Source organism: Peromyscus leucopus, chromosome 18, assembly GCF_004664715.2.
Source record: "Peromyscus leucopus breed LL Stock chromosome 18, UCI_PerLeu_2.1, whole genome shotgun sequence".
Taxonomy (NCBI): Eukaryota; Metazoa; Chordata; class Mammalia; order Rodentia; family Cricetidae; genus Peromyscus; species Peromyscus leucopus.
In genome coordinates, this window is record NC_051078.1 from 10280887 (window position 1) to 10301761 (window position 20875).

Consider the following 20875-nt stretch of genomic DNA (forward strand, 5'->3'; position numbering starts at 1 on the left):
ATAATAAATGTGCGTTGGCCTTTCACAGCAGGCCACTGAGAGATGTGGGCAGAGATCTCTGACTTAGAACTCCGCTTAGAGAAAAGCTGACTTCTCAAGATTTCTGACCATTCTTTCGGAGCGGCGCTTCCCACTCTAGAAGACAGTGTTTGTTTCTGCTCTCCTCTTCCTTCTAGACTTCTTTCTGAGGCAGGGTCTCACACAGGCTAGGTTGGTCCAAACCTACTTTGTCTCTGAAATTGATTGTGAGCCTCTGATCTTCCCACCTCCACCCTCCCGAGTGCTAGGATTGTAGGTGTGCACCACCGGGATCGAAGCAAGGATGTGTGTGTGTTAGGCAAGCACGTTAGCAATTGAATCATCTCCAGCATGAGCTCAAGGTTCTTTTTTTTTTTTTTTTTTTCCGAGACAGGGTCTCTCTGCGTAGCTTTGCGCCTTTCCTGGAACTCACTTGGTAGCCCAGGCTGGCCTCGAACTCACAGAGATCCGCCTGGCTCTGCCTCCCGAGTGCTGGGATTAAAGGTGTGTGCCACCGCCGCCCAGCTCAAGGTTCTTTTTTTAAATATAGATTCTCTCTCTCTCTCTCTCTCTCTCTCTCTCTCTCTCTCTCTCTCTCTTCTCTCTCTCTCTCTCTCCTCCCTTCCTCCCTTCCTCCCTCCCTCTCTCTCTGTGTGTCTCTCTCTGTCTCTCTCTCTCTGTAGCCCAATGACTGAGGTCAGGATGCCCCCTCCTTCCCCCGGGGACCTCTCTTTTTCTGAGATAGGGTCACTCATTGAACCTGGAGCTCGGCACTTCAGCTGGGCAGCCAGCCTTCAGGATCAGCCCACCTCCACTCCAGCGCCGAGGTTACAAGGTTGTGTTGCCATGTCTGTCCTTGACAAGGGTGCTGAGGATCCAAACTCAGGTCCTCTTGCTGATACAGCACATGCTTTAGCCATGAGCTGTTTCCCCGGCTCCAGAGACACCTTCAAAGTGTTTCTGTTGTGAAACAAAACCCATAGAACGTTCCATAAATCATTCCAATGAAACCCCATCCATGTGACTATCTATTGTACCTATGAGTGCCACATAGTTAACAACCTGATCGTCCCAAAGTCCTTCTCCATCCTGACCCCAAAGGAAAGGTCTACTGCTGTAGAGTTACTGTAACTGATTGCTAATTTTAGCAGCTTTATTGAGATACAATTTAGACACCAGACATTCATCTGCTGACAGTTCATAGTTGAGGGTTTTCGAACATAGATTTGTGCAACCATCACCAGGGGTCACTGTAGAATAATTCTTCTCCTAGTCAGTGTCCTATTGCTGTGAACAGACACCATGACCCCAGCAATTCTTATAAAGGAAAACATTTAATTGGGGGCTGGCTCACAGTTCAGAGGCTTAGTCCATGATCATCATGGTGGGAAGCATGGGGCACACAGGCAGACAGGCATGGTGCTGGAGATGTAGCTGAGAGTTCTACATCCGGACTGGCCGGCAGCAGGAAGATAGAGTGCCATGGGGCCTGGCTTGAGCATTTGCAACCTTAAAGTCCATCCCCAGTGACACACTTCCTCCAACAAGGCCACACCTACTCCAAAAGGCCACACCTCCTAGTAGTGCCACTCCCTAATGACCAAGCATTCAAAAATATATGAGTCTATGTGGGCCATTCCTCTTCAAGCCACTACACTTCTAACAGAAGCCTTGTATATGCTAACAATCACTCTCCATTGCCTCTAAACCACACCCAAGCCTAGGAATCGAATTCCCGACTTCATTCCCACATAAGTTTGTTCATTCTGAGTATTTCACTCAGTGGAATCATGTGATCCTCTGCGGTGCCTTCTTTCACTTCTCATATCTCTTGGTCCGTCTATGTTGTACCATGAATGGGCACTGTATTTCTTCTTATTGCCAAGTAATACTTCCTTTCACAGATGTACCACGATCTAGTCGTCAGTTGATGAACGCTTGGGTTGTTTTAGCCTTTTGAGTATTATAGGCAATGTTATGATGAACAATTTGTGTACGGGTTTTTGTGTGGATGTGTTTTCCATTCTCTTGGGCGTATACTTAGGGATACAATTGCTGAGTTAGCGTCCCTCTGTGTTTATCATTTTGAGGAACTGTCAAGCTGTCTCCACACCGATGGATTGTATCATTTGCAAGCCCACCACCCATGTTGGAGGGCTCCAGCTTTTTTTGGTAGTTATGTTGTGTCTTTTCAAACCGGAGACTTTATTAGGCATGAAATGGCATTTTGTTGTTGTTGTTTTGAGACAGGGTTTCTCTGTGTAGCTTTGCACCTTTCCTGGAACTCACTTTATAGACCAGGCTGACCTCGAACTCACAGAGATCCACCTGCCTCTGCCTCCCGAGTGCTGGGATTAAAGGTGTGTGCCACCACCGCCCGGCATGAAATGGCATTTGATTGTAGTTTTGACTGATACTTTCCTGACAAATGATGTGGACATTTGAAGTGCTTACTGGCTGCTTGTATGTCTTTAGAGAAAGTCTACTTGAATCATCTGTCCTTTCTTAAATTAGGTTATAATTTTTCTATTTTTGAGTTACAAATGTTTTTAGATTATTTGGAATACTAGTTCCTTATTGATGGCATGTGAAAGTTCATTTCCCATCTGTTTTTTTTTCTGTCTTCTTGATGATACCTATTGACACCCAAAAGGAAATGTTAACGAAGTTCCATTTTTGTCTTTCTTTGTTACGTGTGTGTGTGTGTGTGTGTGTGTGTGTGTGTGTGTGTGTGTCTCATATCCAAGAAACAAATGCCTCGCCCAAAGTCATCAAGCTTTACTTCTGTCTTCCTTCTATGAGTTTTTATAATCTCTCATCTTCTGGGCCTGGCCTTTGCATAGTCAAGGGGTTTCCCGAAGGGATGGCTCATTAAGATTTCAAACAGCACTTTTCTTTCTGCTATCAATGCCCTACCTAGTCTGATGAGAAAACAGGAAGCCCTCTGAACCTAGTGACCACACAGCTACATAGTTTGTTGGTGACAGATTTTAGAAGAACAATTTCCTCCTACAATGTCCAGTGCAATATACCTTAGGCCCCTGTCCTCAGCACTGTTGAAATGACGCTCCACAGATGTTTGCAAAACGAGCATGCTTCACCAGCATCTTTCAGAATTATTACAGGGCCAAGAAATCAGGCCTTTTCCCTGGAGCGCCAGTGACCAACTATGACCAGGAGAGGGCAGCAAAGCACAAAAGCACTCAGCTGGGTCTAGTTTAAGTAGCCAGGCCAAGTCAAAGCCCAAACCCCTGTAGAAGAAAAAGTGCTGGGCTTTCAGAGACAGCAAATGAAAAGTCAGGTAAACCTAGGACAGAGTTTGCTGGGAAAAAAATCATTGTTGTGCCGGGCGGTGGTGGCGCACACCTTTAATCCCAGCACTTGGGAGGCAGAAGCAGGAGGATCTCTGTGAGTTCGAGGCCAGCCTGGGCTACAGAGAGAGTTCCAGGAAAGGCGCAAAGCTACACAGAGAAACCATGTCTGGGGGGGGCGGGGAGAGAAGGAGGTGGGGAGATGGCTCAGCAGTTAAGAGCAGTGAGTCCTCTTCCAGAGGCCCCGGGATTCAATTCCCAGCACCCAAGTGGTGGCTCACCCCTGTCTGCAACTCCAGTTCCAGAGGATTCAACACCCTCACAGAGACATACATTCAAACAAAACACCAATGCTTGTAAAATAAAAATAAATATTTTTTTTTTTAAAAAAGAGGAAAACAAACAAAAAATCATTGTTGTGTTAAATTCAAAGCACCCACATCTGAATTAGAACCCGTGTCTTTGCGCGGGAACCCGATGCACAGTCAGTGACAGAGACCCACCAGGAAAACCCAAGAAGGACTTTGAAGTGGGTGAGCTGGGTTTTTTGTTGTTGTTTGTTTTTAAATAAGCTTCCAGAAAGCAAATCTGAATGCCTCCTACACAAGAGGTTGGCTAACTCAAAGTCAGCTGATTCCAAAGCATGCTTCCAAGGAAAGACCACACCGGAAGCCTGAGTTACCAGGGCGACATCTTCCTGTGACCTTCTATGTGAGGCTCACTCCCCATTCACGTGACACAACAAACAGTGTTTGCAATGATGACTGGGACACCGTTCATTCACACGCTGGCAGCCATAATGCCATCGGCTCTTCTTCCTTGATCTTGGCGGTCCTACAACTTGTGTAACAGTTCATGTCCTTTATTCTAGAATCTTTCGTCAGGAGGGGGTGGCGCATGCCTTTAATCCCAGCACTCGGGAGGCACAGCCAGGAGGATCTTTGTGAGTTCGAGGCCAGCCTGGGCTACAGAGTGAATCCAGGAAAGGCACAAAGCTACACAGAGAAACCCTGTCTCTAAAATAAATAAATAAATAAATAAAATAGGATCTTTCATTTTCCACATATTTTTTTCTACATTATTTCCCTCGCTTTCTCAGAGACATCCTGCAATTACAGTTTTTAAAATACACCCTCCTCATCTCATTATGTGGACACATGCATTCTTATTCCAATTGATAAGCACAGACAGGAAATGGTTTGACACATACATTCATTTTGGTGCACAATTCCTGAATATTTACAGTATAGAAGAAAGCTTTTACCATAAGAGACAGCTACTGCTGTTAATAAAATGAGGCGTTAGAAACCAGATCAAGGGCTGGGTGCAAGGGTGCACGCCTTTAATTCCAGCACTGGAGAGGCAGATGGTAGTGGATCTCTCTGAGGTCAGGGCTAGCCTGGTCTACACAGAGAGTTCCAGGCCAGTCAAAGCTGCACAATGAGACCCTGCCTTTGAAACAAAAAGAAAGAAAGATGAAAAAAAAAAAAAAAAAAGAAAGCAGAGTAGGGATCTCTGGTCTAAGAAAAACACATTGTGGTGATCTGAAAGAAAATGGCCCCTGAAGGGAGTGGCACTATTAAGGAGGTGTGGCTTTGTTGGAAGAAGTGTGTCACTGTGGGGGTGGGCTTTGAGATTTTTTTCTCAAGCTTCATTTAGTATGACAGTGAGTCGACTTCCTGTTGCCTGCAAGACGTAGGGCACTGGGCTATTTCTCCAGCACCATGTCTGCCTGCATGACGCCATGCTTCCCACCAAGATGGTCTGAACCTCTGAACTGTAAGCGAGCAATCGCAATTAATTAAGAGTCGCCATGATCATGGTGTCTCTTCACAGCAATTACAGTAAATCCTAACTAAGACACACAAGAACCCAAGTGGCCAGTTCCTTCAGGGATTATTGTTCTCATACATAGCCCTAAGACTTTCTCTTTGGAAACAACCTCATCAATAATGTCATGACATTATTGTGTAACAATCCATATTTGAGACAGGAAAGTTTAGCAAGGGGTAGCCATATTTACCTTCAATTCTAGTGTCCGAGAGGCAGAGGCAGGTGAATCTCTGTGAGTTTGAAGATAGTCTGACCTGCATAGGGAGTTTCAGGCTAGCTAGAGCTACACAATGAGACCCTATCTGGAAAAAAAAAGGAAGAAAGAAAAAGGAAGTAGGAAAAGTCATCATCACCAGGGCCTTTTGAGAAATCCTTTCCCTCCTAGAGTAAGTTGTATGATTCATATGGAAAGGAAGACAGACCTGTCTGGCTTGGCCACCATTTGGTATGAAGATGCTATAGAGGCAACACACACACACACACACACACACACACACACACACACACACACACACACACACCTTTGTGTAGCTATAATAAGGCAGGGGAATGACAAGAACAATGTTACCATTTAGGGCTTTGTGGATCTCTGATCTGGCTCCTTCAATTGTGAGTTTGGCACCTGGAGACTGGAATTGCATCCAGATCCTCGATGAGTTCGTGGTTGGACTGGGAGGAGAAGACAGGATGAGACAGGATTAAGATTGGTTCCTGATGGGCTAAACACGAGCCTGGATGTGCTGTGCTAGTCATCACTTTCTCGCGTGGAAACAGTTTGCCTCTTGGTGTGTGTTTCCTCTGTGAGTTCTCTTCCTCCCTCTCTCTTCCTCTCCTCCTTCTCAGTCACCTGGCTCATTTCTTCCGCTGTCCTTAAGGAGGAGTGTTCCTTAGCACTCGCTCTCATCTTTGGCCTCTGTGGGCTCACCTACAACCACGTTGCCACCTTCCTCCCGAATTGTTATCTTTAATTCTTCATTGGCTTTCCGTAGGACCCGCAGACTCACGTGTTATCTGTGTGTCTCTTTCCAGATGGTCCATAGACCCACCCAGCTGTCCGCAACTAAGTTGGTATGTTTCTCACAAACTCTTTTCTCTTCCTGTATGCCCCGTACCATAGTTCTCCCTTATTTGAGCAGTCAACAATCCACCTCATCTTTCTCCGTAACCTTCCCTGAAGCCATCACCTGCCCTCTACATACTCTATCTTGGTGAAGGCCAGGACTCAGATCCGAATGCCTACAGGAGGTAAACAAGTGGAGAGGACAGAATGGTAAGGTTGGGGCCCACTAGAGCGGGCCGACTGCATTTAATGGAGGCACAGGGCACTTAGAATAAGCAACCTCTTGCCATGAGGGAGTACTAGCCCCACATTGCCAGGTATTCTAGATGAAAGAGAAGCCTAGATGTTAAGTGTAAAATCTTCTGATTTTTAAGCATGACACGTAAGTAGACTTAAGAACAGTGACCAGTGTTGAATGGGAGACAAGCAGACCTTGCTTCCAGCCCTATCCCCACCAGGGAGCATGCATCATGCCCAGGATCTATTCACATGCTTGCAGTTTACAATTTCTGGACAGACTCTGCTAATCTCTCGCAGGGAATATTGCAGATGGTTCTTCATCATGTCACCTCCACTGTCAGAGGGATCATGAGCATGTCTAGTGACACAGCGATGTCTGTCGTCGTTATGACTTGGAGCACTCACTATATGCCATCTACCATGACACAAGCCTCACCTAACCATTCCAATGGCCCCATGTGGCGCCATCATGGTCACTGTGTAGAATGTTGGGAAAACAGGCGACATGTCCCCGAGGTTCCAGCTCTCAGGCTGGTGCTTTGTGACCTTCCATACTGTCTTCTTTCCCTTTGCCCTGCCATGTCCCAATCCAGTGCTTTTAATTTTTTTGCGGCACGTTACCCCTTCCTCGCACAGAGAAACCCAGGAAGCTCTAAGCCTAGTTCTTATCACATAACTCTTGGAAGGACTTTCCTCAAGTCTCCCAAGTCCCCCTCTGAGATATGGGGCCATCTGAAACTGGCGGTGCCATCTGGATAGAGTGACTCAAATAAGGACTTGTGTGGGCCCCAGCCCCTGTTTCCATCCTCTGATGTGTCTTCTGACCCTCTCTGTTCCACTCGTGGTCTAACAAGATGCTTGGAGAAGTTCCAGGAGTCAAACCCATCTGGATTCCTCTCTGTCTGCACAGCAGGTTCCAGATCTGAGAGGAGGAAACTTTCAAACTAGTCTCCCACTGGCAAACATAGTATGTTTTAAACTTAGAGTCCTACCAGTTGGGTTTTACTGGGTGGCATTTACATATGGCCTCGGAAAGCTTACATCATTAAATACAGAGGTCCCATAACAACTGAGTATACACGGAGGCCTTACACACCTGTGAAAGACTAGGACAGTGACGTCATAACTGTGATGGCTGTTTTTGGTTGTCGATTTGACAAGATCTTCAATTAACTAAAACCCAAGTGGCTGGGTACACCTGTGAGAGACTTTTTTTTTTTCTTAACTATTATTTGAAGTGGGAAGATGCACTTTAAATCCAGATCTTTTGAGATGGGAATATCCACCTCAAATCTGGGTCACACCTTCTGGGGGCAGCCTATAGAAAGGACACGAAAGAAGGAAGCTTTTGTTCTTCGCCTGCTTGCCCTCACACTCACTGGCTAGTCCATTCCTTCACTGGCATTAGAGCCTACTTCTTTGGGATTCCAGCACACACTGAAGACCTGCTGAGACATCCAGCCTGATGGACTGAATAACTCCTGGATTCTAGGACTAGAAAGCCATTGTTGGACTGGCTGGACCACAGCCTGTATAACATTCTAATAAATCCCACATATATTCATTCCATCATGTCTGTTCCTCTAGAGCAGTAGTTTTCAACTTTCCTAATGCTACTATCATTGAATGCAGTTCCTCCTGTCGTGGTGACCCCCAACTGTAAAATTATTTTCATTCCTACTTCATAACTGTAATTTTGCTACTGTCATGAACTGTAATGCCAAATTTTTGGAGATAGAGGTTTGCCAGTTTGAGACAGCACCTGGCAGCGGCCCGAATGTCAGCGAGAAAGCAGTGCAGAGCCAGCCCCAAGCCGCGGTGAGGCGGGGTACCCTAGGTAAGTGTGGACGCGGAGCTGGGGGCCCAACCTTTGGCATGGGACTCCAGCTCTACACTTCCCGTTTGCCACTTTGCCATTCGCCGGTGTGGTTGGGACTGCTGCCTCCTCCCAGCTCGCTCCCAAGCCCTGCAGGCTGCCCTAGAGCCAACCAATCAGAAAAGGGCAGATCCTGCAACACCCACCCACCCCCGCCCCCCTCTGATACGTCCCTGGGCATGCCAACACATCCAAAGATGCCACAGCCAAGCGAGTTTAAACTGATGTAACTGTTGCTTGCTTAGCCAATCATGTGTGCTGGAGATGACCTAACTGTCCCTGAAATTCCCCCAGCTGGGTTTAAAAGCAGCTTCAGAGCTTCTCTTGGGGAGTCGTCACCATTTTGTTGGGTGGCTGACCCCTGCATGCAGGCATTTTCTCTCCAGAAATAAACGCCCTTGCTTTGGCTTACATGAGTGGTGGTCTTTTTTTGTGGGGGTGATTCACCGACCCTAACACCAAGGGGTCACAACCCACAGGTTGAGAACCACTGCTCTAGGAACATTGTGACTAATACAACAGCAAAAAGTCCGTTGAAAGGGAAATTTCAGGGGAAGAAGAGTAGCTGTGACTGAAGGTTGAGTTAGATGTGTTAACTCCTGCATGTCATCTTCTTAGATGAATTCCTTGGCTACAGAAGCATCTCTAACACAGCAGCCCAGCTGACAAGGTTACCACTTACCGAGGAGAAGAGCAGTGGAGACGCAGAAGAAATTATTCTTGCTTGAAGTAGGAAGTCCTGGTCAAGTGTCACAGGAAAGGGGTCAGTCAACAATAATATGTCTTAAACAGAGCCAAAATGGAAAAGGGGAGAAAAAAAAAAAAACGAAAACTAATCACTTCTTCTACATGCATTGATCTGCAAAGCCCAAGTGGAGACTACTTACAACTTGATCCAATAATTGTAAGAAAGTAAGCAGCTGCATCACAATGGGAACTATCACTTATTGATAACATGATATTGTGGCGTCTTCATAATTGATTTAAGTCTGTCTACCCAAAGGTCCCAGGGAAACATGCATGTTTGATAAATCTCAAACGAGCAACAATGAAGCGATGTATTAGGAATAATTTATATTGTACTGCAGTACGGACCTCCTTGCAACTCCAGGTGTGCCTGGGGGGCATGTACAAGCAGGTAAATATGGAGCAGAGAGCCAGTGCTCAGCAGCCAGCCTGCTGGATTTGATTCCTGGCTCTGCTGCTTCCAACTCTACACTCATTACTTATTTACTTATTACCTGATTCCTCATAAATACGGTGGACTCTTTTTTTTTTTTTTTTCCATTTTGGTTTTTCGACGTGGTTTCTCTGTGTAGCTTTGCGCCTTTCCTGGAACTCACTCTGTAGCCCAGACTGGCCTCAAACTCACAGAGATCCACCTGCCTCTGCCTCCCAAGTGCTGAGATTAAAGGCGTGTGCCACCACCGCCAGGCTCGATAGTCACTTTTTAATGAGTGTGTCTGTGATGCATGCATGCACGTGCAGGCATGGGTATGGGGGATTGCACCTGTCAGCACGGGCTCACGTGGAGACCATAGGCTCCATCTTTGCTAATTCTTTCCAGAGTCTGCTGCTTTTTATGAGGTATATGAGATGAGAGAAATAATTTCCACCCAGCTCCTACAAAACCCAACATGGCCATCTAAAGACTGATGCCCAGCACTGTCTCTATATGGAAGCTGGGCCAACTGTGTACGTTTTCCTGCTATTTCAATAATAGCATATTCGGTAATAAAGGAGATTCTAGACAGGATGTTTAAGGAGGAAGTGATTTGCAGTCACCACACTGTCTTATATGTTATAAACTTTCAATGAAACAGAAATGTAACGATATGGACCAAGCCCATCAAATACTTTGGCATGAAGAAACATGGGATTAAAGTAAGCTGAATGGGTTGTAACTGAGGTGAATGAGACCATTGCTTCGGTTGTAACATTTAGAGACAAAGGTTTAATGTGGCACGAACCCTAATTGGTCTTAATAAAAACCCAGAGCCAGATATCAGGGTCAATGCTGAAAGATCAGAGAGACAAAGGAGCAGCCACAGCCACCTCTCACCTCACCAACTCCTCAGCTGAAAGGGCTCTGAGCTTCTGTCTCCTCCCACCTTATATTCCTCTCTCTGCCCAGCCATATCACTTCCTGTCTCCACCTCCCTAGTGCTGGAATCAAAGGCGTGAGATCCCAAGGACTGGGATCAAAGGTGTGTGCCACCACTGCCTGGCTCTGTTTCTCTTTCAGACTGGATCAATCTTGTGTAGCCCAGGCTGGCCTTGAACTCACAGAGATCTGCTTCTGCCTCCCAAGTGCTGGGATTAAAGACATGTGCCACCACCGCCTGGCCTCTGTGGCTAACTAGTGGCTGAGCTCTGCACTCCGATCTTCAGGCAAGCTTTATTTGTTAAATCACAAACAAAATATCACCACAGCTTAACACTAGTATCAGTTAATGAGTTGCTTTTGATTTTGTGTTATTTCCCCCCTTTCTAGTGTATCTCCAGTTACAGGCAAGTCTTGATCCAAAGGGACAAATTAGAGACATAGACATCAGCTTTTTGTGTGTGTGTGGTGTAGTTTTGTGTGTTTGTGTGTATGTGTATATGGGTATGTGTGTATATATATGTGTGTGTAGTATGTGTGTGTGTTTGTGTGTATATATATGTGGGCTGTGTGTATATAAGTGTGTGTGTGTGTGTGTGTGGTGTAGTTTTGTGTGTTTGTGCGTATGTGTATATGGGTATGTGTGTGTATATATATGTGTGTGTAGTATGTGTGTGTGTTTGTGTGTATATATATGTGGGTTGTGTGTGTGTGTGTATGTGTGTGTTTGTGTGAGGGGGACACATCTGCTTGTGCTCCTTTGATAATGTCTTGGTAGTTTGGCATCCCCAGCTCCTCAGGCCAGGGCACTAACACAGTTTTCCACATCTCCTTTGTTCTACTAATTGCCGGTATACACATCTTAATTAAGTCACAGGAAATTTTTGGCAAGATCTCTCTCTCTCCCTCTCTCTCTCTCCCCCCTCCCTCTCATTACATCTCTCTCGCTGCATTTACCAAAAATTAATCTTTACTCTAAGACCTACTATTACATCAGGAAAGACAGGCTAGGTTCGGATGGAATGAGAAACGGCTCCACTATCTGAGTATGTTAATGTTTCAAGGTTACCCTCGCACGGCCTATCATACGATGCCACAGTATCTCGCCTCATAGTGTCGCAATCACCAGGCAAAGGACCATCAGGGGTGGAGAGTGCAGCCTACACAGTTTGATGCTTCTGTTCTGAAAGGACTTCTCCCACGGGCCAAAGTAAGTCAACTGGACATAAGATGAAGTACAGTTCCAGGTACCCAGAAATGGTGAGGGAGCCCAATAGCAGCCCAATAGCAGTGGTCAGTAAAACTACAAGACAGGAGTACATATCTGTTGACTGAGATCTAAGATGTTTCTATTTTGATTTCTACTCTGCATAACTGTCCATCTGTATGGCTATGGTTGACTCATTTCCTGCCTTAACGCTACCATTCCCCTTTGGACCCCAGTCTCACAATCAAAACAGACGGAGCACTATTTTAAACATTTGTCAAGATAAATGAATTCGAATTGCTTTCAGCATAGCCACGAAGCCGCCATTATCCTGGCTACATCTTAATTGCATCCTTACCTTATCACGTTCGTTAAATGGGTCACTCAACTTTATTCCTTCCTCACTCAACACAATAAAATGTTTAAGGTCCTAGCCATACCTTGACCGTGTTATCTAAGTTGATGCCATTCAGATATACCGCAGCAAACTTATTTAACATGTCACCACAAAAGACATTATCTAACACACACACACATACACACACACAAAATCTAAGTAAGAAAAAATCTAAGTAAGAATAGGTGTGTATTAAATGATTAGAGATTTTGTTTCCTGATTCAGACGAATTGGTTGATTTAATTAGCATTTCCTGGGATAGATTTTAAGGGGACAATGACATCAGGGCATGATTTATAGATTAGTCACCACATTTTCCGAAGAGAATGGTTAAGATTTAAAAAAGAACAAATGTTTATTTAGTAGCTACTTACTGATCTCACAGCCTCCAACCAGCAAATTCTGGATCCTACCCACTTCTCTTGACTCTCATCTCCGTGGACTGCCCACGGGTGATCTGGGAATCACTCTTTTTTTAATTTTATGTATACATGTATGAGTCCCCGAAGGCCAGAAGAGGGCGCCAGATCTCATTAGAGATGGTTGTGAGCCACCATGTGGTTGCTGGGAATTGAACTCAGGACCTCTGGAAGATCAGTCAGTGCTCCTAACCTCTGAGCCATCTCTCCATCCCCTGGGAATCACTCTTGTTCTCTCACTACCTGCCTCTGCATGATGCTGACTTCCTGGAAAATCTGAGTCATTTTTTAAAAAAAGAGATTGTTCTGTTTTCTAGATTAGGGATTGGCAAAATATAGCTTGATTTTATACAGCCTCTGGATGAAGAATAGTATATATTGAAAGACCCCAGCATACTAGCTTAGCCTAACGCCATTTCGAGTAAGGTCTGAAAAGCACGGAGTGTCTACGGCCGGCCACCTGGCCCCAGAAAAGGGTACTAAAGGTCAGAAAAACAACTTGGAGCCAGACAGCAGGCGTGTCGAGCTCGGGGGGGAAAAACCACAAGCTGTCCTGAGTTTGAACCTGGCCTCATTTGAATCGTCCAATCAGAACCCTGTAAACCGAGCTTCTCGTGCTCCTGCTGCCAGACCCTATAAAAACCCTCCACTCCAGCCCGTCGGGGCGCCAGTCTCTTGAGCCTCTTGAGGGACTGTGTTGCCCCGGGTACCTGTGTTCCTGAATAAAGCCTCTTGCTGTTTGCATCTGACTTATGGTCTCGGTGTGATCTCTGGGCGAGGGTCTCTCCAGAGGGAAGACTACCTTTGGGGGTCTTTCAATATATTTTTTGGTTTTTCGAGACAGGGTCTCTCTGTGTAGCTTTGCGCCTTTCCTGGAACTCACTTGGTAGCCCAGGCTGGCCTCCCGAGTTCTGGGATTAAAGGCGTGTGCCACCACTGCCCGGCTAGTTTTTATATTTTAAGGAGGGTATTCAAAAATGAAGTGGAAGAAGAAATGAAGGGCAGAGGAAGATGATAAGAAGGGGAATTGGCAAATGCAGTCCAGATGTGGCCTGCAATACCCAACAAATTTATTCTCTGGACCTCTGCAAAGCACATTTTCAAAGCTCTGTTCTAGACTCCTGTATCTTTTAGGTATCTTTTGGTTAGTATCTCTGCACGTTGGATCTGGGGCAAACTGGAAATTATGTTTATGATGTACTGCCCAACGCAGCATTTCCAAGACACTTGAAATGCAAGTGGTTCAAATCGAGGTGTGTAGATGTAACCAACTGTCTTATTAAATAAGAAACACATAACCAATGTAAAAGAGAAAGCCAAGAGGTCAGAGCTCAGAGCTAAAATCTCACCCTTCCTCCTGCGGTGGTCCCAGCTTCCCGAAAGAGAGCTATTTCCCTGTGTGTAAGTCGGTTCATAGTTATTCTGCCTTCTCATTGGTTGTAAACCCAAACACGTGACTGCCTCATCACTGTCTGTATGTACAGCCCCCCAGGTCTTAAAGGCATATGTCTCCAATGCTGGCTGTATCCCTGAACCCACAGAGATCTATGGGATTAAAGGCGTGTGCCACCACCGCCACACTCTGTCTATGGCTCTAATAGCTCTGACCCCCGGGTAACTTTATTTATTAACATACAATCAAAATCACATTTCAGTACAATTAGAATACCACCACAGAGGTGTGTCGTGAGAGTATTGCACAGAATGATTTCCAAGTCCGAGGATGAAGGAAAGGCCATTGCCACTTTTTTTATCTCATGTGCATTAGTGTGAAAGTGTCAGATCCCCTGGAATTTGAGTTACAGACAGTTATGAGCTGCCATGTGGCTGCAGGGAACTGAACTCGGGTCCTCTGGAAGAGCAGCCAGTGCTTTTAACCTCTGAGCCATCTCTCCAGCCCGAGATCATCAATTCTTTAAAAGACTTTTCAAGTAACGGTGTTGCATCCCTTGGTAAGCCTTGCTTGAATCAGTTGTTACATCAGGAATTGCAAAGTTGTGTTTCCTACCTTCAGAACCTTCTCTTTCTCAACCTTCCTTTCTGCTACCATGAAGCTTAGGATGTGGTGGTTACCGGGGCATCCCTGGTCAAGACAGCAAAGCCCTAGCAAAGGTCAGTAAAGCTTGTGGAGGTGACCCACTCCAGAGACGGTTTCGGGGAACAGCATCTGCTCTGTTGTTCGTAAGCAACCACTTTTTTTTTTTTTTTTTTTTTTCTGGAGCTGAGGACGGAACCCAGGGCCTTGCACTTGCTAGGCAAGCACTCTACCACTGAGCTAAATCCCCAACCCGAGCAACCACGTCTATAGTGGAAGCCAATCAATTATGATTGGTTAGCACATTACCTTGGATTGGATAGTTGAGCACTCATACCACCAGGGTCTCCATGTGGAAAAAAGGGAGGTGGAGACATTAAAGAAGACGTGGAGAGTGTCAACTTTTTCCACAGGCAGTGACTGGCTACTCAGGCTGCTTCAGAATTCAGTGCTCTGACTTCTGGAGCATGGTACACCAAGCTTCTTATCAAGAAGCACAGTATGCCAAGTATTTTTTCCTACATTAGGGCATTTTCTCCTCCAGTAGGGAACATCTCTGAAGAGCCGGTAGAAAGAATGTAAGAGCCAGGCGAGGAGGAGTCCTACAAAATGCAAACTTCTGGACTTGACTGTTGTGTGACAAGATTTGCTTGGGGAGACACAACACACAATTTTCCTCACCCCAGACAGCAGTCCAAAGTACAGATACCACCAAAGTCCAACTTAGTGAACCAATGAGGTGTTGTTTTTTTTTTTTTTTTTTTTTTTTGCCGGGGGTGGGGTGGGTGGGAGGGGGATGGGGGAGAGGTTATTTACAGGAGTATGGGTGAAGGGTTAATTAGGAGCAGAAGCGACTCAAAGCCAGCTGCATCACCAGCATGGGTGAGAGCTCACAAAATCTGGGAACCTGGAGCACGCTGCGCAGTTCACCAGGCTGGAGAGTGCCCCTTCCAAGTGACTCAGTTGGTCTAAACCTCTTCCAGGCAGCTTAGTTCTTTCAGGCAGCTGTCTGGTCTGGTCTGGTCTCGGAGTCATCTTTGCCGCCTGTGCCAGAGAGTGACTCTAGCCTGCTCAGAGTATTTACTCTTGTGAAGAAAGGGCCTAATGAATATTTCAGTTCCAGGGACTTCCTGAAGCTATTTTGAACTGTTTACCTGTTGCATGAATCCTCTTTGGTCTTAATAAAAACCCGGAGCCAGGTATCGGGGTGAAAGCTGAGAGAACAGAGGAGCAGAGCAAGCCACAGCCACCTCACCTCTTCCCTCACCAACTCCTCAGCCTGAAAGAGCATGAGTTCCTGTCTCCTCCCACCTAATATTCTTTTCTCCACCCAGCCATATCACTTCCTGTCTCCATCTTCCTAGTGCTGGGAGTAAAGGTGTGTGATCCCAAGTGCTGGAATTTAAGGCGTGTGCCACCACTGCCTGGCGGTTTCTCTTTTAGACTGGATTAATCTTGTGTAGCCCTGCGTGGCCTTGAACTCATAGAGACCCAGTCTCTGCCTCTGGACTGCTGGGACTAAAGGTGTGTGCCACCACTGGCTGGCCTCTATGTTTAATCTAATGGCTTGTTCTGTCCTCTGATCTTCAGGCAAATCTTATTTGTTCAGAATATCACCACATTTACCTTATGTCTTAAGGCTCATCCGTGCGAGGTGGACTATTACAGTCTCGGAAGAAACCGCTACAAAATATAGACACAGTTGCGGAACTCGTGAACTCACAACATTTGTGTTTGCCTGCACAAGATGAATCCGGCCACATGTAGGCACAGATGGGGAGGGGCTCCCCAAGCCCCATCTCTTGCTGAGGCGTTAACAGAACAGAGGTCACAAGCATGTAGGTGATGGGTATCTGAGGAGTGAATTTCAGAGTGAAAATGTGGGGCGTACACCAATAAAGAGGAGGCCAGCAGAGAAGACTAAGGATGAGAATATAAATGGCCAGGCAGGCGGGAGGGAAACTTGAGAAGGTGAGTGGCCGAGCTCAGGCACCCAAGCAAGACAGGACAGTCATTACCTGAACCTGCTGAGGGTTCAGGTAAAACCCAGGCCAAAAGGTATCCCGTGGACTTCCTCTCCTGAAGCCCGGTTCTGCAAAGGGTGGAAACAGTAACCACCTGTGAAGGATGGGAATGGAAAAAAAAAATGAAATAAAAGGAGGCGAGTGGGACTCCTCCTAAAGTATAGAGAAGATTTTTAGTGTAGATAAAGGGAAGAAAGCAGAGTCCAGGCTGCACAGGGACAGCAGATTAAACCAGACCGTGAGAGGAGAGAGAGGAAGGGAGAGGAAAAAGAGGAGCTGCCGAATAAGGCGGCCAGGCCAAATGACAAAGAGAGCAAGTGGTAGATGAAAAGGCCGGATTATATAGGGAAGGGCAGCCCAGCCCTGGGCTGGAGAAGTTCAGAGTAGCAGTCTGGGTACACCCGCTATACCCTGTAACAGGTAGGGACTGAGGGATGCTGGGAGAACCTGGCCGCGCGGCTTTGATACGCTAAATAGGCACCTTAGTTAGCCTTTTGTTCCGGTTTGAGACCCAACAGGAAGGAATTCAAGCGGCAGCGGAACCCTAGAAACTCTGGGCTTCTGTTCCTCCTCGACGAAGTTTTCCTGCTGGGAACATTTACCAATTTATACCCAAGTGTAGTTGTTCTCCAATGGCTCTTGGTTCCCTAGTCACAGAGTCCCTCTGCATCTGTGGGGCATTGGCTCTTGGCCCCCTCTAGGGCACCCACAAGTCTCTCTATAAGCAGAACTCTCTGCCTACAGTTTACTGTATCCCCCCCAATTAAAATATCTTTATAGGATTTATACTTAATACAAGGTAAATGCTGTATAAATAGTTTTCTGCATTGCTTAGACAATGGCAAGGAAAATGTCTGGGGGCTGGAGAGACGGCTCAGCAGTTAAGAACACTGGCTGCTCTTCCAGAGGACCCGGGTTTGATTCCCAGCATCCACATAGCAAGCTGACTACTGTCTGTAACTCCAATTCCAGGGCACTTTTGCACTGGGCATGCAAATGGTGCACAGACATATATGTAAACAAAAAAGCAGTCACACACATTAAAAATAATAAAAAAAATGAAACCTAAAAGGAAGGAAGATGCCAGTACATATTCACCACAGATGGAATCTTGTAGTTTTGGAGCCTGTCCTGGATCTGGCTCTGTAGGCCAGGCCGTCCTCGAACTTACAGAGATCCGCCTGGCTCTGCCTCCCGAGTGCGCAGTCTATGTTTTTAAATCTCTCTTCTCTTTCTCTACTTCCTGTCTCAAGTCTGCATATGCTCCGGGCTGCCAGTCTCCACCCATTGCTTTACTGAAAACAGGAACTAGCTAAGCTTTAAAAAGTCGGGGGAAACAGCATTTACACCGGAAAGGTTGAAAGGGCTTCTCTAAAAGCCACCAAAGCCAACGGTTTCCAAGTCCCGCCGGGTATAAAAATGGACAACCCAGACCATGCCTTAAAATAAGAATCCGCATCACCGTATGAAATCCCAAAGCAGAAACGGTGGGAAGGGACCTAGATGCCTACCTGCATAAGTGCCCTAGGTGATGTAAATCAACTCCCCGCACCAAGCCTTCACCACCAGGCTGTCTGCCCTCAAGGTCTTTAAAGGCCTCTGCTATGCTATTTTTAGGAGGGGGAGTGGCAGACGCCCTGCTTTCCCGGGGTTCCCTGCTTTCCCGGGGTTCATCGCGGTTCCCTCTCCGCCAGAAACGCCCTGCCCTTCTGGGAAGCGCCCTTCTGCAAAAGTTGGCAGCCGATCTCTAGTTGCACCTCCAGGAGCGCACACCCACCCAGGGGGCGGGTCCCTCCTCTCCCGGGGGCGGAGCATCCCAGGCCACGCCCCTACGCCGCCCGCTGCCCAGGCGTTCCCGGAAGCTGATGCGCTCGCCCTGGTGGAGCTGATTGGCTGCCTGCAGCCAGGGGCTGCATCGCGCGGGGTTTTGCGGAGTTGTGTTTGGGCTGAGTTTGCATCCTGAGAGCATGGCTGGGCCGTGCGTGCACCTGCGGGAGCTGCGGGGCCCCCTGCACCCCGACAAGGACGACACCGAGGAGGAGTGCGTGCAGGAGGAGGACGGGGACCGGGACTCGGAGTTCGTGGACGCCGAGGAGCTCTGCAGCGGCGGCATCCAGGCGGGCAGCCTGCCGGGGCGCGCCCGAGGTGAGCGAGCGCCGCCGGGCGGGTATGCCGGGTGCACGGACGGACTTTCGGTTCTGACAGGCGGCGGGGGTGGGGGTGGGACAGACAGGGGCACAGGAGGGGACAGACGCGAGACAGACGGAGGACAGACGGGAGACTACGGGGGCGGGGAGGGAACAGGCGGGGGACAGATAGGGAGGGGGACAGGGACAGAGACAGCCAGGGGACAGACGGCGGAACAGGCTGGGGGCGCAGGGACAGACGTGGGACAGACTAGAGGACAGGTCGGGGAGGACGACAGGTGGAGGAACAGGTGGACAGGCGGACCTGTGTCCTGGCGCAGCGGCCTCACGGTATTTACCATGAAGTAGTGAGAGCGGTAGCCGCAGGGACTCCCATACCTGTGAGTCAGGCTTCCTCTTTACAATGTTTACAGTTGATGGAGGTAAGTTCGACAGGCAGTCGGGGAAGTAGATGTGGTGCCCGGATTCCCACCCAGAAACTTTTATTACGCTGCCCTGCCTGAATCAAAGAAGGGGTTGTTCTTTAGTAACTTTGAGAAAACACACACACACACACTCCTACACACACTCATGCATATACACACATACACACACATTTACAAATACAGATATACATACACAATACACACACCCACATACATACACGCATGCCCATATATTCACTCATACACATACATACACACATGCACACACATTCACACGTACACATGCATACACACGCATACTCACACACACATTATGCTTGTATGGCCTGGTACAATAACAGCCGCTGACCACGTGTGGCCACAGACATTGCCAATGAAACACAGCCAGTGCCAGTGAGGAGCTGCTGCATTTTAAGTATGACTGAATTTGAACTCCAAACGCACAGAGTGGAAGTGCAGCTGGCTCTCCTGGCCGAGCATTTGGCCCTGGGAAACCCCAGGGAGAGAAGGTGATGACGTCACCATCCCGGTGGAAATACCCCTCATGACTTAGGCCGCTGTTCTCTGATCACAGGAGCAGGCACATATGGAGGAGAGACATGTATGTGGTTCATGCTGGAGAAGGGAGCTGAGCTCAGTGTAAATGTAGGGACCGGCCAGGAGAGGCGAGCGTGGCCGAGAGAGCCGAACACCTTCATGCCAAGGGAGGCATCCTGGCAACTTGAAAGCCCCACATAGAGGCCAGTGTTGGCCGAGGCAGACTGGATTTCAATGAGCAAATCCACGCATGCACCGTGCCTGCCTCCAGAATGTGCAGATGGAGCTGTGTCCTGTTGTAGACGGGATGGCGGAGAAATAGGCAGGCAGAGCAAAGTGTTGGAGGTAGCAGGTAGAGATGGCTGTGTGGATGGGTGAGGGGATAAGAGAGAGGTAAATATTGGCGGAGACGTTTGCAAATTTCCTCTTCTCTTTATCTCCATCTTCCCCCCTCTTCTCTAGTTTCTATTCCCGACGAACTCACTAAAGAACAGTGCACCGTGAGAGGACGGTTCCCCCTCCTGGGCCCTTGGTGGCGTGTGAAGGTTAGGGTTGTAAAGCCTGTGCGGTCCAAGATCTACCAAGCTCAAGGGTTTCCGTCCTACTTTTTACAGTCCGACATGTCGCCACCCCATCAAAAAAATATCTGTTCACTTTTCCTTAAAGAGTGTGGGTACGAGCGCAGAGATGAGTTTTTAAAATGGGTAGAGAGAGTGTCAAGCTATGAAAAGCTAAACTTTGAAAATCTGCCGGACACATTAAGACGTTTCGACAGAGAGCCTGGAGAGAAAAATAAAGGAACATCTACTGAGAACGAGCAGGATGTGAGGAGATTGCCTGTGGAGGAATCATGTAAGTATGATTTTTATTGGTGAGTTTTTGTGTCGTTGAGTGACTGGAAGTGTTATAACTGTTAATTCCTGCCGTATCTTGCATAGGACAAACTGAGCCTCTCTGATCAGAAAATCTGAAGTGCTCCATAATGTAAAACTTTCTGAGCATGGGCATGATACTATGGGTGACATTTTATCATTCATACGCATCATCCACAAAAGTATTAAAATATTTTTACAGTGTTATTTTCAGCCTGTGTGTTTTAAGGTGCATATAAAAAATAAATAGGTTGTATATTTAGGCATGGATCCCATCCCCGAGCCTTCTTATAGGCAAATCATCTAGATTATGAAAGAAAAAAAAGTCTTCGAATATTTCTCCCAAGCATTTCAGATCAAGGACACACAT

At 47.1% G+C, this 20875-nt stretch overlaps 1 protein-coding gene and 1 long non-coding RNA gene across 2 annotated transcripts in view; one reads left to right on the forward strand and one right to left on the reverse strand.

Annotated features, from left to right (window-relative positions):
- Window positions 1-669: 669 nt before the first annotated feature.
- Window positions 670-18113, reverse strand: LOC114693328. The gene is made up of 4 exons (XR_003734533.2): window positions 18036-18113; window positions 9021-9121; window positions 5731-5831; window positions 670-978 (listed from the first exon to the last, which is right to left on the reverse strand). It is a non-coding gene; the product is annotated as an uncharacterized LOC114693328 (long non-coding RNA).
- A 265-nt stretch (window positions 18114-18378) lies between these two features.
- The window catches only part of Helb (DNA helicase B), a 29473-nt gene continuing 26976 nt past the window's right edge, over window positions 18379-20875 (forward strand). The window contains exons 1-2 of the mRNA XM_028869612.2: window positions 18379-18669; window positions 20096-20485. Coding sequence (XP_028725445.1) covers window positions 18492-18669; window positions 20096-20485 — 568 coding nt within the window. The 5' untranslated portion in view covers window positions 18379-18491. The remainder of the gene's footprint in view (window positions 18670-20095; window positions 20486-20875) is intronic.